Raw genomic sequence first — 12,311 nt, 5'->3', positions numbered from 1 at the left:
GAGTAGCGGGGGGGGGGGGGGGTGTATATTGTAGCGTCCGGAAGAGTTAGTGCTGCAAGGGATTCTGGGTATTTTTTCTATTGTGTTTATGTCGTGCTACGGTGCGGATGTTCTCCCGAAATGTGTTTGTCATTATTGTTTGGTGTGGGTTCACAGTGTGGCGCATATTTGTAACGGTGTTAAAGTTGTTTATACGGCCACCCTCAGTGTGACCTGTATGGCTGTTGACCAAGAATGCCTTGCATTCACTTGTGTGTGTGAAAAGCCGTAGGTATTATGCGATTGGCGCTCTGTACTTTTCCCTATGCCCGTGTACCACTCGTTTTAAAAAGTCATAAATTTTACTCTTTGAAACCGATACCAATAATTTCCGATATCACATTTTAAAGCATTTATCGGCCAATAATATCGGCAGTCCGATATTATCCGACATACATAGTAATAATCACTGATGTTGTTGAGAAAAAAAAAGCAAATTTAATGCATTTTTTAAATTAAAGTGCCGTGTATGCTTAAAATGATCAAAATACGTAAATATGAAATGTTATTATAAATAGGCCCGATACTAAATTACATATATATTTACAATATGTATATAAAACTCTAATGGAGGCTTTTGGATGTTTTTTTGGGGGGTTTGAATAGAATAGAATAGTAAGCAGACTTCTGATCATATGTAGTTACTATTTACAATTAATTAAAAAACAAATATGTGTTGTTGTTGTTGTACATAAGGATTGTGAACGTTAGGGAAAATTCCCCAAAAATGTGCAGTTCCCTTTTAAAAATACATCATGACAATGATTGTGTTTCTTAAAAAAAAAAAGTCTGTCAATTGCAAAGACGAACTGTAAGAAAGTTTGTCCTTCTCAAATAAAACAATGTCTACGTGACAATGGTCACGGCGATAAAGTTCAAGTTCACCTTTTATTGCCGTCCATCAAGGACAGGAGGATGGCGTATGTATACGTGTGTGTACGTGTGCTGTATCTGTCCTATCAGCCATATCAGACAGCGCCCAGACCCCATCGGCAGCTCCCTGGCACCATGCAGGAAACACTGACTGTGTTTGTTTACTGTGCAACTCTGGACAAAATGTCCCCAAAGCTAAATGTTAGTCCTATTTAATGACAAAGTCAGCAGAGCCATGATTATCGCAAAGATTTGTCGTTTCATCCAAAACATACAGCATTGTGACGTAACACTGCAATCTTTTCCAAGCTGAGAAAAATACCCAAGAGGAAAAGTGCACATTTTTGGGAATTTTGCCCATCATTAACAAATAAATCCCTATGTGACACGAGAACACACGTTTTTCTCTTTTCTGTGCATTCTAAATAGATAACCGATGCAGGCAATAGAATTCACTTCTTGTGGTATTGTGAGCAAATAGCTCAATTTTTGTTTCATCTGACATCACATGGACAAAGATAAGACCTTCTGGAGGAAAGTTCTGTGGTCAGATGAAACAAAAATGTAGCTGTTTGGCCCCAATACCCAGCAATATGTTTTGAAGCGAAAAGGTGGGGCCTTTAATCTCAGGAACACCTTGCCTACAGTCAAGCATGATGGTGGTAGTATTATGCTCTGGGCCTGTTTTGCTGCCAATGGAACTTGTGCTTTACAGAGAGTAAATGGGACCATGAAAAAGGAGGATTACCTCCAAATTCTTCAGGACAACCTAAAATCCTCAGCCCGGAGGTTGGGTCTTGGGCATAGTTAGGTGTTCCAACAGGACAATGACCCCAAACACACATCAAAAGTGGTAAAGGAATGGAATGGAACATATATATATATATATATATATATACACACACACACACACACATATATATACATATATATATACACATACACATATATACATAATAGATACATATAAATATACATATACATATATATACACACATATATATAAATACATATATATATATACATATATATACATATATATATATATATACATATATATATGTATATATATATATATTGTCCGTCTATCTGTGTTGGCCCTGCGATGAGGTGGCTACTTGTCCAGGGTGTACCCCGCCTTCCGCCCGATTGTAGCTGAGATAGGCGCCAGCACCCCTCGCGGCCCCATAAGGGAATAAGCGGTAGAAAATGAATGGATGGATGGATGCATATGCATATGCATATAAGGGTTGTCTTAGGAGTGTTTTTCACTTTTGATTTGAAGTCTTGAGGATTGACCGATACCGAGATTATTCCGGTATGATATCAGAAACCAATGGTAGGTATGAAATACACAAACGTCATGACAAATGTATGCTTTTGTTAATTTCCCCTTGGGGATTATTAAAGTATTTCTGATTCTGATTTTGAAGTGTTAATTGTTTATTTTAGTATTGTGGTTTAGTGGCCACAATGATTCATTAGGTCAAGCTCATGACAAAATCAGTTGAATGATGCGGACACATCTGTTACTGGATACTTTCTAATACGCTTCTGCCTCGGAGACTTTGTATATGTTAGTAATATGCAACTATAATTATTTGATTCGTGCTGATATTGACAATGTGCTGTTTTAGACTTCAATATTGTGAGAAAAATTGTGTGTAAATTATCAAATAAAACTTTGTATTACATTGTGTTCCGGACGAGAAGACAAAAGGCTGAAACCTTCCAAGAAGAATGCTCAATAAACTTCACTGGACTTCCAGGCGGACAGATGGCAGAATCTGCCCAACTTCCACAGGAACTCTTTTTGAAGTATTTTTACGAACTATTTCTTTGATCTCTTTTATGGGACCCTCTTTGAACACTTTTATGGAACTTTCTCTGAACTGTTCGGAAACCGAAGGTAACGCTGGTCATGACTCACTTCCCTGAGGAAGCAGCTGTGGGAAGGAGGGGGGTGGAAATCAAATAAAGAAGGATGAGTACGGTTTTGGGGCAGAGCATGGTGCAGGACTGTACAACGCTGTACAGTGGCCATGTCTCTCCAAATTTAATTCTGTCTCTGTTTGATTCTTTGCCTTTTTGTCTTGTGTAATAGATGTCTTTAGTGTTTGAACCTGACAAATATTACACTTATTACGAATGTCTCGCTTGTGTGCTTAGCTGTCATGCAGCTGCTGGCTCCTAGTAGTGTACCATGTTTACCTTTTTGTAAAAGACTTGACTGAAATACAAGAGAAGACCAACGTTGTGTGCTCATTGGAGGACATTTACCGGTAGATCTTAACTGGCTGTCCAGCTTTGCACAAGTCATTTTACATTTTACATGCAAGCCGATATCATGTTTTTTTTTTTGCAAATATCGGACTGATATCCTAAATAAAAACAGTATCGGATCGCGACACCTCTGATATGAAATAGGGCGGATTTATTACCTGCTTCAGCATTTCCACAGTGGTTGATGAGCGGGATCGAGAGGCATGAGGATGTTTTTCTTCCGATCGCTCCAAAAGATCCTCGACAGAGGCCGATTTTCTCGAACTCCGCAATGTTGAACTCTGCTGCTTGGGCCCTCCTGAGTCCTGCTGAGGCTCCGCTTTCTGTCGTGGTGAGTTTTCACCTGCAAACGGACCGTGTCTGCCGGCGTCCGCCCCCGAGATGAAGTTATGAGGGAGGTGCGTGGTGGAGGTGTGGTGCTCAGGCGGAGAGTCGCCGCTAAGGGGACGACAGGAACAGGCGCCATGAAACAATATTAATACAGTGGACTTGATGACTGAAACCCAAAATTTTGGGGATTTTCAGATTTTTTTTTTGTTTTTATACTATTGATTTCAATATCAATCATGGAGGAGTGAGAATGGCTCTGACCACAACTAATAACTGTAATGTTTGACAGTTGAACAATACTAACAACATATTTAAACTAGTTCCTTAGTCTCTTTTATCATATACGATTGTTTGAGAAAAATACATTCAATAATACATAGTAACTACACAAAAGTATTAAAATACTATCTACTACTCTTTTAAATCTTTTGCTCTTTTCCCTCAAAGTCCTCCTGTGTCCAGTGCATTATTTAAAACACAAACAATTTTTTTGAAAATAGAAATAAAAAAGTAATTATTTAGTATCTATATACTGTAAAATTTTACATGGTAATTGGGATTTCTTATATATTGCATATATAATAAAAAAAATATAATAATATAATATAACAGTATATATTTTATACTGTATATATATAATATGTAAATATTACATTTATGTTATATTTTATATTGTTACTATGTTACATTTTTAGTCGACTTTATACCTGCATTATCCTTTCCATGCTTTGTAACTGAGCTACTGTGTGGAACAATTTCCTTTGTGGATCAATAAAGTTGGTCTAAGTATCGATCATAAATTGATACTAAACTTTGTATAAATACTTGGGTGAATAATGTAAACTCACTACACCGGTACCTTTTAGCCCATTCATGGCGAGCTTACTGACAGATATGAGTAAGAACTTTACACCACTTTATATTAAAAATCGCAACAGTGGAGGATGAATGTCCCATAACAAGAAGATAGAGAATAAGAAAAGACTGATCGACAACGGCATCGAGGTGGGCTACAAAGGCGGACCGGCGCAAATTTCCAGGACTTATACAGATCCCAAATAAAGATCAGCAGGGACCACAAGGTAAGAAAAGTTGCTTTTGCATAATTTTGGAAAACAAAACGCCAGATAATATGTCTTACCTTGTACACACACCATAATAATACTCGTATGTTGAAGCTCAGTACAATCCATCAAGCGGTGTGGCTTCATAGCTTACCAAAGTCGTACTAAAACATTTTGTGTCCTGGGCATGACGGTAAAGTGCATTCGGCAGTGGATGGTCCTCTATGGGGTCTTGGGGCACTAGGAGGTTAAGCCCTTTACTACTGTTACCCCAGGTGGCCCTTGGCAAAGGCCTAGTACAAGACTGCCCCCTAGCCAGGTATACGTTGAAGACCTCAACGGCGGAGCAGGCGGAAGACGGTAGATGTAAAGACTACTACAACGGCTGCAATGGCGGAAGAAGGCTGCAGCAGAAAAGGGTCCCCAGTCGTCTTGGACTCCATGTCACTGGACCCTGGCCCGATTCTGTCAAGGATCGTGAGGTGACTGTCTGTGCACCAATCTCCCCACGTTAAACTAAGTCACGCACAGGCATCCTCCATAAAGGGATACACCCCTACCAGGAGGATCGTCATACTCGTTTTGTGTGACCGCCGATGATGACTAAAACATTTTGATAGATTTTTGAGCAATGTTCTATATTTTCAATGGAACATATAAAATGTTGGTGTTGTTTACTTGAATCATATTGCAGTCTACACATATATCTAATGTGTGACTGCCATCTACTGGTCACACTTATAATTTACCAAATAAAATAGCTTCGAGGTCGATAAGCATAACCAAAATTGTACCGTACATTAGGCGCACCGGATTATAAGGCGCACTGTCTAATTTTGAGAGAATGAAAGGACTTTAAGTGCGCCTTATAGTCCGAAAAATGCGGTAGTTTTAGTTTTACATTTTAAGTCTCACAAAGCGCTCGACCATTTATGCCGATGAGTTAGTCGACATACAGTCGACAGGTTGTCCACATAAGTGGATTCCAATGTTGTAATTTGATGAAAAAAATGACTTCAGGTGTTCCACTCTTACTACCTTGGGAATGGGTGTAATGGCGGCCTCGGGGTGGCTGCCCTGCCTGGGTGGTGGAAGTTAGGCGGAAGGTTTCTCACGTCAGCTGAAGGGGAAGAAGATAGGTGAGGCCGCTCACTTGAGAAAATACTTTGGCTGGGGTTAGGATCCTGGAGAGAGAGCAGACTGGACGTGGATGAGAGGCTGATGGTGTCTGCATGACAGAAAGAGTAGAGAGCATACAGAGGTCTCAGTACATTGTGAGAACATAAGGCCCCTGCAAGAATTACATACAGTGGGGAAAAACAGTATTTAGTCAACCACCGATTGTGCAAGTTCTCCCACTAAAAAATGATGACGGAGGTCTGTAATTTTCATCATAGGTACACTTCAACCGTGAGAGACAGAATATGAAAAAAAAATCCAGGAATTCACATTGTAGGAATTTTAAAGAATTTATTTGTAAATTATGGTGGAAAATAAGTATTTGGTCAACCATTCAAAGCTCTCACTGATGGAAGGAGGTTTTGGCTCAAAATCTCACGATACATGGCCCCATTCATTCTTTCCTTAACACGGATCAATCGTCTTGTCCCCTTAGCAGAAAAACAGCCCAAAAGCATGATGTTCCCACCCCCATGCTTCACAGTAGGTATGGTGTTCTTGGGACGCAACTCAGTATTCTTCTTCCTCCAAACACGACGAGTTGAGTTTATACCAAAAAGTTCTATTTTAGTTTCATCTGACCACATGACATTCTCCCAGTCCTCTGCTGTATCATCCATGTATCCATTTTGGTATGAACTCAACTCGTCACGGGGTCAAGGGACATATTTCCAGAGTTCAAGAATGATAATAAAAATTGCAAACAATTAATTTGCGAAAGTAAAAAAATTATTGATTTAATCACTATAACATCGACCATAGACTGATACTATGCTAGGTATCGTCACTGTCATTATTTGCAACAATTTGTATTATATCTGCCTGCATGGCCTTATTTTATTCTCCTAGGGCAGACCTGGGCAATTATTTTGACTCGGGGGCCACATTTAGAGAAAAAAAATTATCTGGGGTCCAGTATATCCATTTTTAGGAACACTGATACAAAACCTTACAATAATGTCTGAATGTTAAAACGTTATGCCTTAAAAAAAAGAATGGAATTCAATTTTTTTTTTTACTGAATAATACACCCGGAATGTACATGAAAATTAAGAATGTGGGTGTGAGGGGGCGTGGCCTGCGGACATGCAGTGAGGCGGGGTGTGCCGGGCCCGGGCTCGGCGTGAGGTGCGTCAGTAGCCGGGAAGGAAGGCGGGGAGAAGTTGGAGTTGATGGTCGAGATAGAACCCGAGCACAAGCGAGAGCAAGACGGAGACGGAGACGAGAGTGGATGGCTGAAAAGCAACCCGAGGAACGATACCATCACGAGAGCCGATTGCTGAAAAGCAGAATGATATGTTTATTGGAAAATAAACCAAATCACAAAACCGTCGAGCCTGTCATGTCTCTTCTGGGTGGTCCGAAGAACCCGTAGGTGCAAGACCTCCACAACGGAATTTTCAATATTAACTATGAATGATAAAACACTGAATATTGACAACATATGAACTTCACATCCCCTCTTGATGGACATATTTTAAAATCAACAAAAATGCAACAAACACTGCGAAATATGAACACGAAGGATAAAAAAAAAAACACCTACTATTTGATACATCTGATACATCACTAAGCTTTAGAACTTTGTGGTAATAATCTCCTTCTGCGTCTGTCCTTGACACCCGCATTTTAGACTTGCCGCTCTGGCTATGTCGATCGAAAGCGGGTGTGACATTTGTCAAGACTTGGACTATGGTGCGGTTTGTTTTCCCGAGGTGCGAAGCGACTGGACCGGACATGGCGTGAAGGTAAAAACATGATTTTAATCTCAACTCGAAAAAAGGAACAAACAAAAGACGCTCACAGCGGAGGTTCAAAACTTAGCTAAGAAAACAAAAACAATCACAAAGGCAAAACTATGGACATGAAACAAAACTTGAAATCTGTGGCATGAATATGGGTTGAAAAGTGTAATGTTTTAAGTCTCGTCTTAAGATCTACTTTTATTCTTTGGCTTTTAACACTAGGTGAGTTGTGTGGTCCTCTGTTGTCCTCTGTGTTTTTTTTATACATTTTGATTTCTATTTAACTGTTTTAATTGCTTATACCCTTTAAAACATTTTTTAATCTTATATATTTTTTTATATTGGTTTTATATTTATTATTTTTTCAGTCATTGGTGGAGTATAATATTGTTTTTAATATTGTTTTTAACATGGCTGTGTAGCACTTTGGAAACATTACTGTTGTTTAAATGTCCTATATAAATAAAGTGGATTGATTGATTGATTAATAAAGAAAACTTACTTGGAATGAGAAAAGAGCACGAAAAAGAGCAGCGTGGATCATCAGCATGAATAACAAGGGTGTGTAGAGGGTGATGTCGCCAGGCTGACTGCCTGGCAACTACAGGCTTAAATAGTGCTGTGGTGATTGACAACAGGTGCATGAGTCCAAATGAATCAGGTGCGCGACATGAGGACAGGTGCAAACTAATGGGTTGTCATGGAAACAAAGCAGCGGAGTGAAAAAACAGGAACTGACACAGTGCAAAAATATTCATATTTTCTCAATATTCAGTGTTTTATCGTTCATAAAATTTTTTAAAATTCCATTACGTTTTTTAAGGTGGTCTGTCATAACGTTTTTAGCATTCAATCAGACTTTATTGTGAGGTTTTGTGTTAGTGTTCTTAAAAATAGATATACCGGCCCCCAGACACATTTTTTTCCTCTAAATGTGGCCCCCGAGTCAAAATAATTGCCCAGGCCTGCTTTAAAGTCATATCCAACACTTGCGACAACAACTTTTTACTGTCAACTGAGTTTCGTTTTTTAATGATTTCTGCTTGAGGTGCGCCTGCGGATTTTTTCAACGCAAAAAAATGTGCCTTGGCTCAAAAAAGGTTGCAAAACACTGCCCTAATCTATAAAACACAAAGTTTCGACCTGGATCCACCCACCTGAAAGGTAGGAGTTGTCCAACTGCAGGTACGCATTGAGAGGCCTTGGACCAACCCTCTGTCTGGCTTCCTCTGTCTTTGCACTCCTCTTCCTCTGCACGTACTGAGCCAGTGCGTCATGCTGAAGCTGACGTAAATCGGGCCTTGATATGGCGTTGCTGGAAAAGCCGAGCTCAAACATCTTCCGTCGGTCCGCCACGCTCATCTCTGCCAGATTGGAAAATTCAGGGTCAGTTCGCCTGGTTTAACTGTAATTGCTCCCGACTTACCCGAAAGCTAATTGCCACATTTGTAGAGCTGCACTCAAAAAATAATACCAAAAACAGTAAACCAATAATTACATTTATTTAGCTGAAGAACACAGCAAAACCTATAGTGTGAGTTGATGGATGTTGATTTGAGTAGACAGGTCCGATAATGGCTTTTTTGCAGATATTGTCCAACTCTTAATTACCGATACCGATATCAACCGATACCGATATATACAGTCTTGGAATTAACACATTATTATGCCTAATTTTGTTGTGATGCCCCGCTGGATGCATTAAACAATGTAACAAGGTTTTCCAAAATAAATCAACTCAAGTTATGGCAAAAAAAGCCCCAAGACGGCACTGCCATATTTATTATTGAAGTCACAAAGTGCATTATTATTTTTTTTAACATGCCTCAAAACAGCAGCTTGGAATTTGGGATATGCTCTCCCTGAGAGAGCATGAGGAGGGCGCGGTTTGTTGGGGGTAGCGGGGGGTGTATATTGTAGCGTCCCGGATGAGTTAGTGCTGCAAGGGTTTCTGGGTGTTTGTTCTGTTGTGTTTATGTTGTGTCATGTTATGTCGCAGACGTGAGCACATCATCCCTATATTATCGTCCCTTCACTGGCTTCCTGTGCGTTATCGGAACAATTTTAAACTCCTTCTATTTGTTTTTAATTGTCTAAACAACCTCGCGCCAACATTTTTCTCCGACCTCCTTCAGCCTTACAGCCCCACCCGATCCCTAAGATCAGCCGATCAGCTGCTACTGACGGTCCCTGAGACAAGGCTGAAGCTTAGAGGTGACAGAGTTTTCGCTGCTGCTGCTCCCAAGCTCTGGAACGACCTACCTCTAAGTGTTAGACAAACCTCCTCTCTTCCTGTTTTTAAATCTCTCTTAAAAACATACTTTTATTCCTTGGCTTTTAACACTGAGTGATATCCATCCTGCAATGGCGGCCCATTATACACCTGCTGTGAACCTGTTTTTATGTTTTATTTATTTATTTTATTTTTTTTCATGTTTTGTTTGTTTTGTGTTGTTTGCTCGGTTCTCATATTATCTTTTAACCTGCCCATTGTACAGCACTTTGGCTACCCCTTTGGTAAATTTTAAATTTTGATTTGATTTGATTTGATTTGTTACTGTGCGGATATTCTCCCGAAATGTGTTGGTCATTTTTGTTGGGTGTGAGTTCACAGTGTGGCGCATGTTTGTAACAGTGCTAAAGTTGTTTATACGGCCACCCTCAGTGTGACCTGTATGGCTGTTGACCAAGTATGCCTTGCATTCACTTGTGTGTGTGAAAAGTCGTAGATCAGTGGTGTCAAACTCAAATACAGAGCAGGCCAAAATTTTAAATTGAACAAAGCCGCGGGCCGAGGTTGAACAAATGAACCCTTTAATAGGGACCCAAACAAGTTTTGCATTGAATGTTGACCAAGCAAGGCTTATATAACTTTGTAGTGACATGCAAAATCCAGTTTCAAATAATAATAATAATTAAAAAATATCAATGGCATATCCAATTAAATAAAAACACAAATGTAATGCCTTTTTTCGGCGGCAGGTTTAAGTTGGGGCGGGGTTTAGTGATAGCGGGGGTGTATATTGTAGCGTCCCGGACGAGTTAGTGATGCAAGGTATTCTGAGTATTTGTCCGGTTGTGTTTATGTTGTGTTACGGTGCGGATGTTCTCCCGAAATGTGTTTGTCATTCTTGTTTGCTGTAACCTTGTTACTACGGCCACCCTCAGTGTGACCTGTATGGCTGTTGACCAAGTATGCCTTGCATACACTTGTGTGTGTGTATGAGCCGCATATATTATGTGAGTGGGCCGGCACGCAGTTTTTATGGCAGAAAAGCGGACGTGGCGACATGTAGAGAACGCCAAAAGCACTGCTTTTAAGGCCCGCCCCCAATATTATTGTCCGGGTAGAAATCGGGAGAAATTCGGGAGGGGCACTGAACTTTGGGAGTCTCCCGGGAAAATTGGGAGGGTTGACGAGTGTGAGTATTAGCGGTGAATGTGGTGTTACAGCGGCGGGCCAGCTCTAATGTTAATTTGATATTGCCTCAAGCGCCAAATGAAATTACACGGCGGGCCAAATTTGGCCCGCGGGCCAGAGTTTGACACCCATGTTGTAGATACTATGTGATTGGGGCCGGCATGCAAAGGTAGTGCCTTAAAAGCACGCCACCAATATTGTTGTCTGGGTGGAAATCGGGAGAAATCCGGGAGAATGGTTTCCCAGGGAGATTTTTGGCAGGGTCACTGAAATTTGGGAGTCTCCCGGGAAAATCGGGAGGGTTGGCAAGTATGACTGGGAGATGCAACTGCTCTGTAAAGGCACCACTCCGTACAGCTACGTTTTAAAAACTCATAAATTTTACTTTGTGAGACCAATGTCGATAATTTCCGATATTACATTTTAAAGCGTTTATCAGCCGGTAATATAGGTATTCCAATATTATGGGACATCTCTAGATTTGAGTGATATTTTAAGCTTGCAGTGAGGAAATTGGTCTGGAGGTGGTGCAGTTAAATTTATTTAGCGAGTTAAATGCAAACAACCTCAGTAATAGGTCACACTAGATTTAACTTGCACATTTCTCTCGTTGCCATGACGAAAGAGAAAAACTATGTTTAAAAATGAGCTATCATATGTAATAAAACAACAATATCAATGTTAAAAAATACCACTCGTAGTGAGAATGAGAAACACAGTTAGGTGTAGAGATGTCCGATAATATCAGACTGCCAATATTATCGGCCGATAAATACTTTAAAATGTAATATCGGAAATTATCGGTATCGGTTTCAAAAAGTACAATTTATGACTTTTTAAATGCCGCAGTACGGAGTGGTACACGGATGTAGGGAGAAGTACAGAGCGCCAATAAACCTTAAAGGCACTACCTTTGCGTGCCGACCCAATCACATAATATCTACGGCTTTTCACACAAACAAGTGAATGCAAGGCATACTTGGTCAACAGCCATACAGGTCACACTGAGGGTGGCCTAATAACAACTTTAACATTGTTACAAATATGCGTCACATTGTGAACCCACACCAAACAAGAATGACAAACACCTTTCGGGAGAACATCCGCACAGTAACACAACATAAACACAACAGAACAAATACCCAGAATCACTTGCAGCACTAACTCTCCCGGGACGCTACAATATACACCCCCCACTACTCCCTACCCCTTCAACCTCAACCTCCTCATGTTTTCTCAGGGAGAGCATGTCCCAAATTCCAAACTGCTGTTTTGAGGCATGTTAAAAAAAAAAATGCACATTGTGACTTCAATAATAAATATGGCAGTGCCATGTTGGCATTTTTTTTCATGACTTGAGTTGATTTATTTTGGAAA

The 12,311-nt window shown here is 40.2% G+C and overlaps 1 protein-coding gene across 1 annotated transcript in view; it reads right to left on the bottom strand.

Annotated features, from left to right (window-relative positions):
• Positions 1-12,311, bottom strand: part of shroom3 (shroom family member 3) — a 214,179-nt gene that overhangs the window by 34,156 nt on the left and 167,712 nt on the right. The window contains 3 exon segments of the mRNA XM_061876895.1: positions 3,354-3,633; positions 5,628-5,817; positions 8,671-8,877. Of these exon segments, the coding sequence (XP_061732879.1) occupies positions 3,354-3,633; positions 5,628-5,817; positions 8,671-8,877 (677 nt within the window).

Source organism: Nerophis ophidion, linkage group LG17, assembly GCF_033978795.1.
Source record: "Nerophis ophidion isolate RoL-2023_Sa linkage group LG17, RoL_Noph_v1.0, whole genome shotgun sequence".
NCBI lineage: Eukaryota > Metazoa > Chordata > Actinopteri > Syngnathiformes > Syngnathidae > Nerophis > Nerophis ophidion.
Note: the sequence above shows the minus strand (reverse complement) of the source record. Positions and strands in the feature narration are given on the sequence as shown.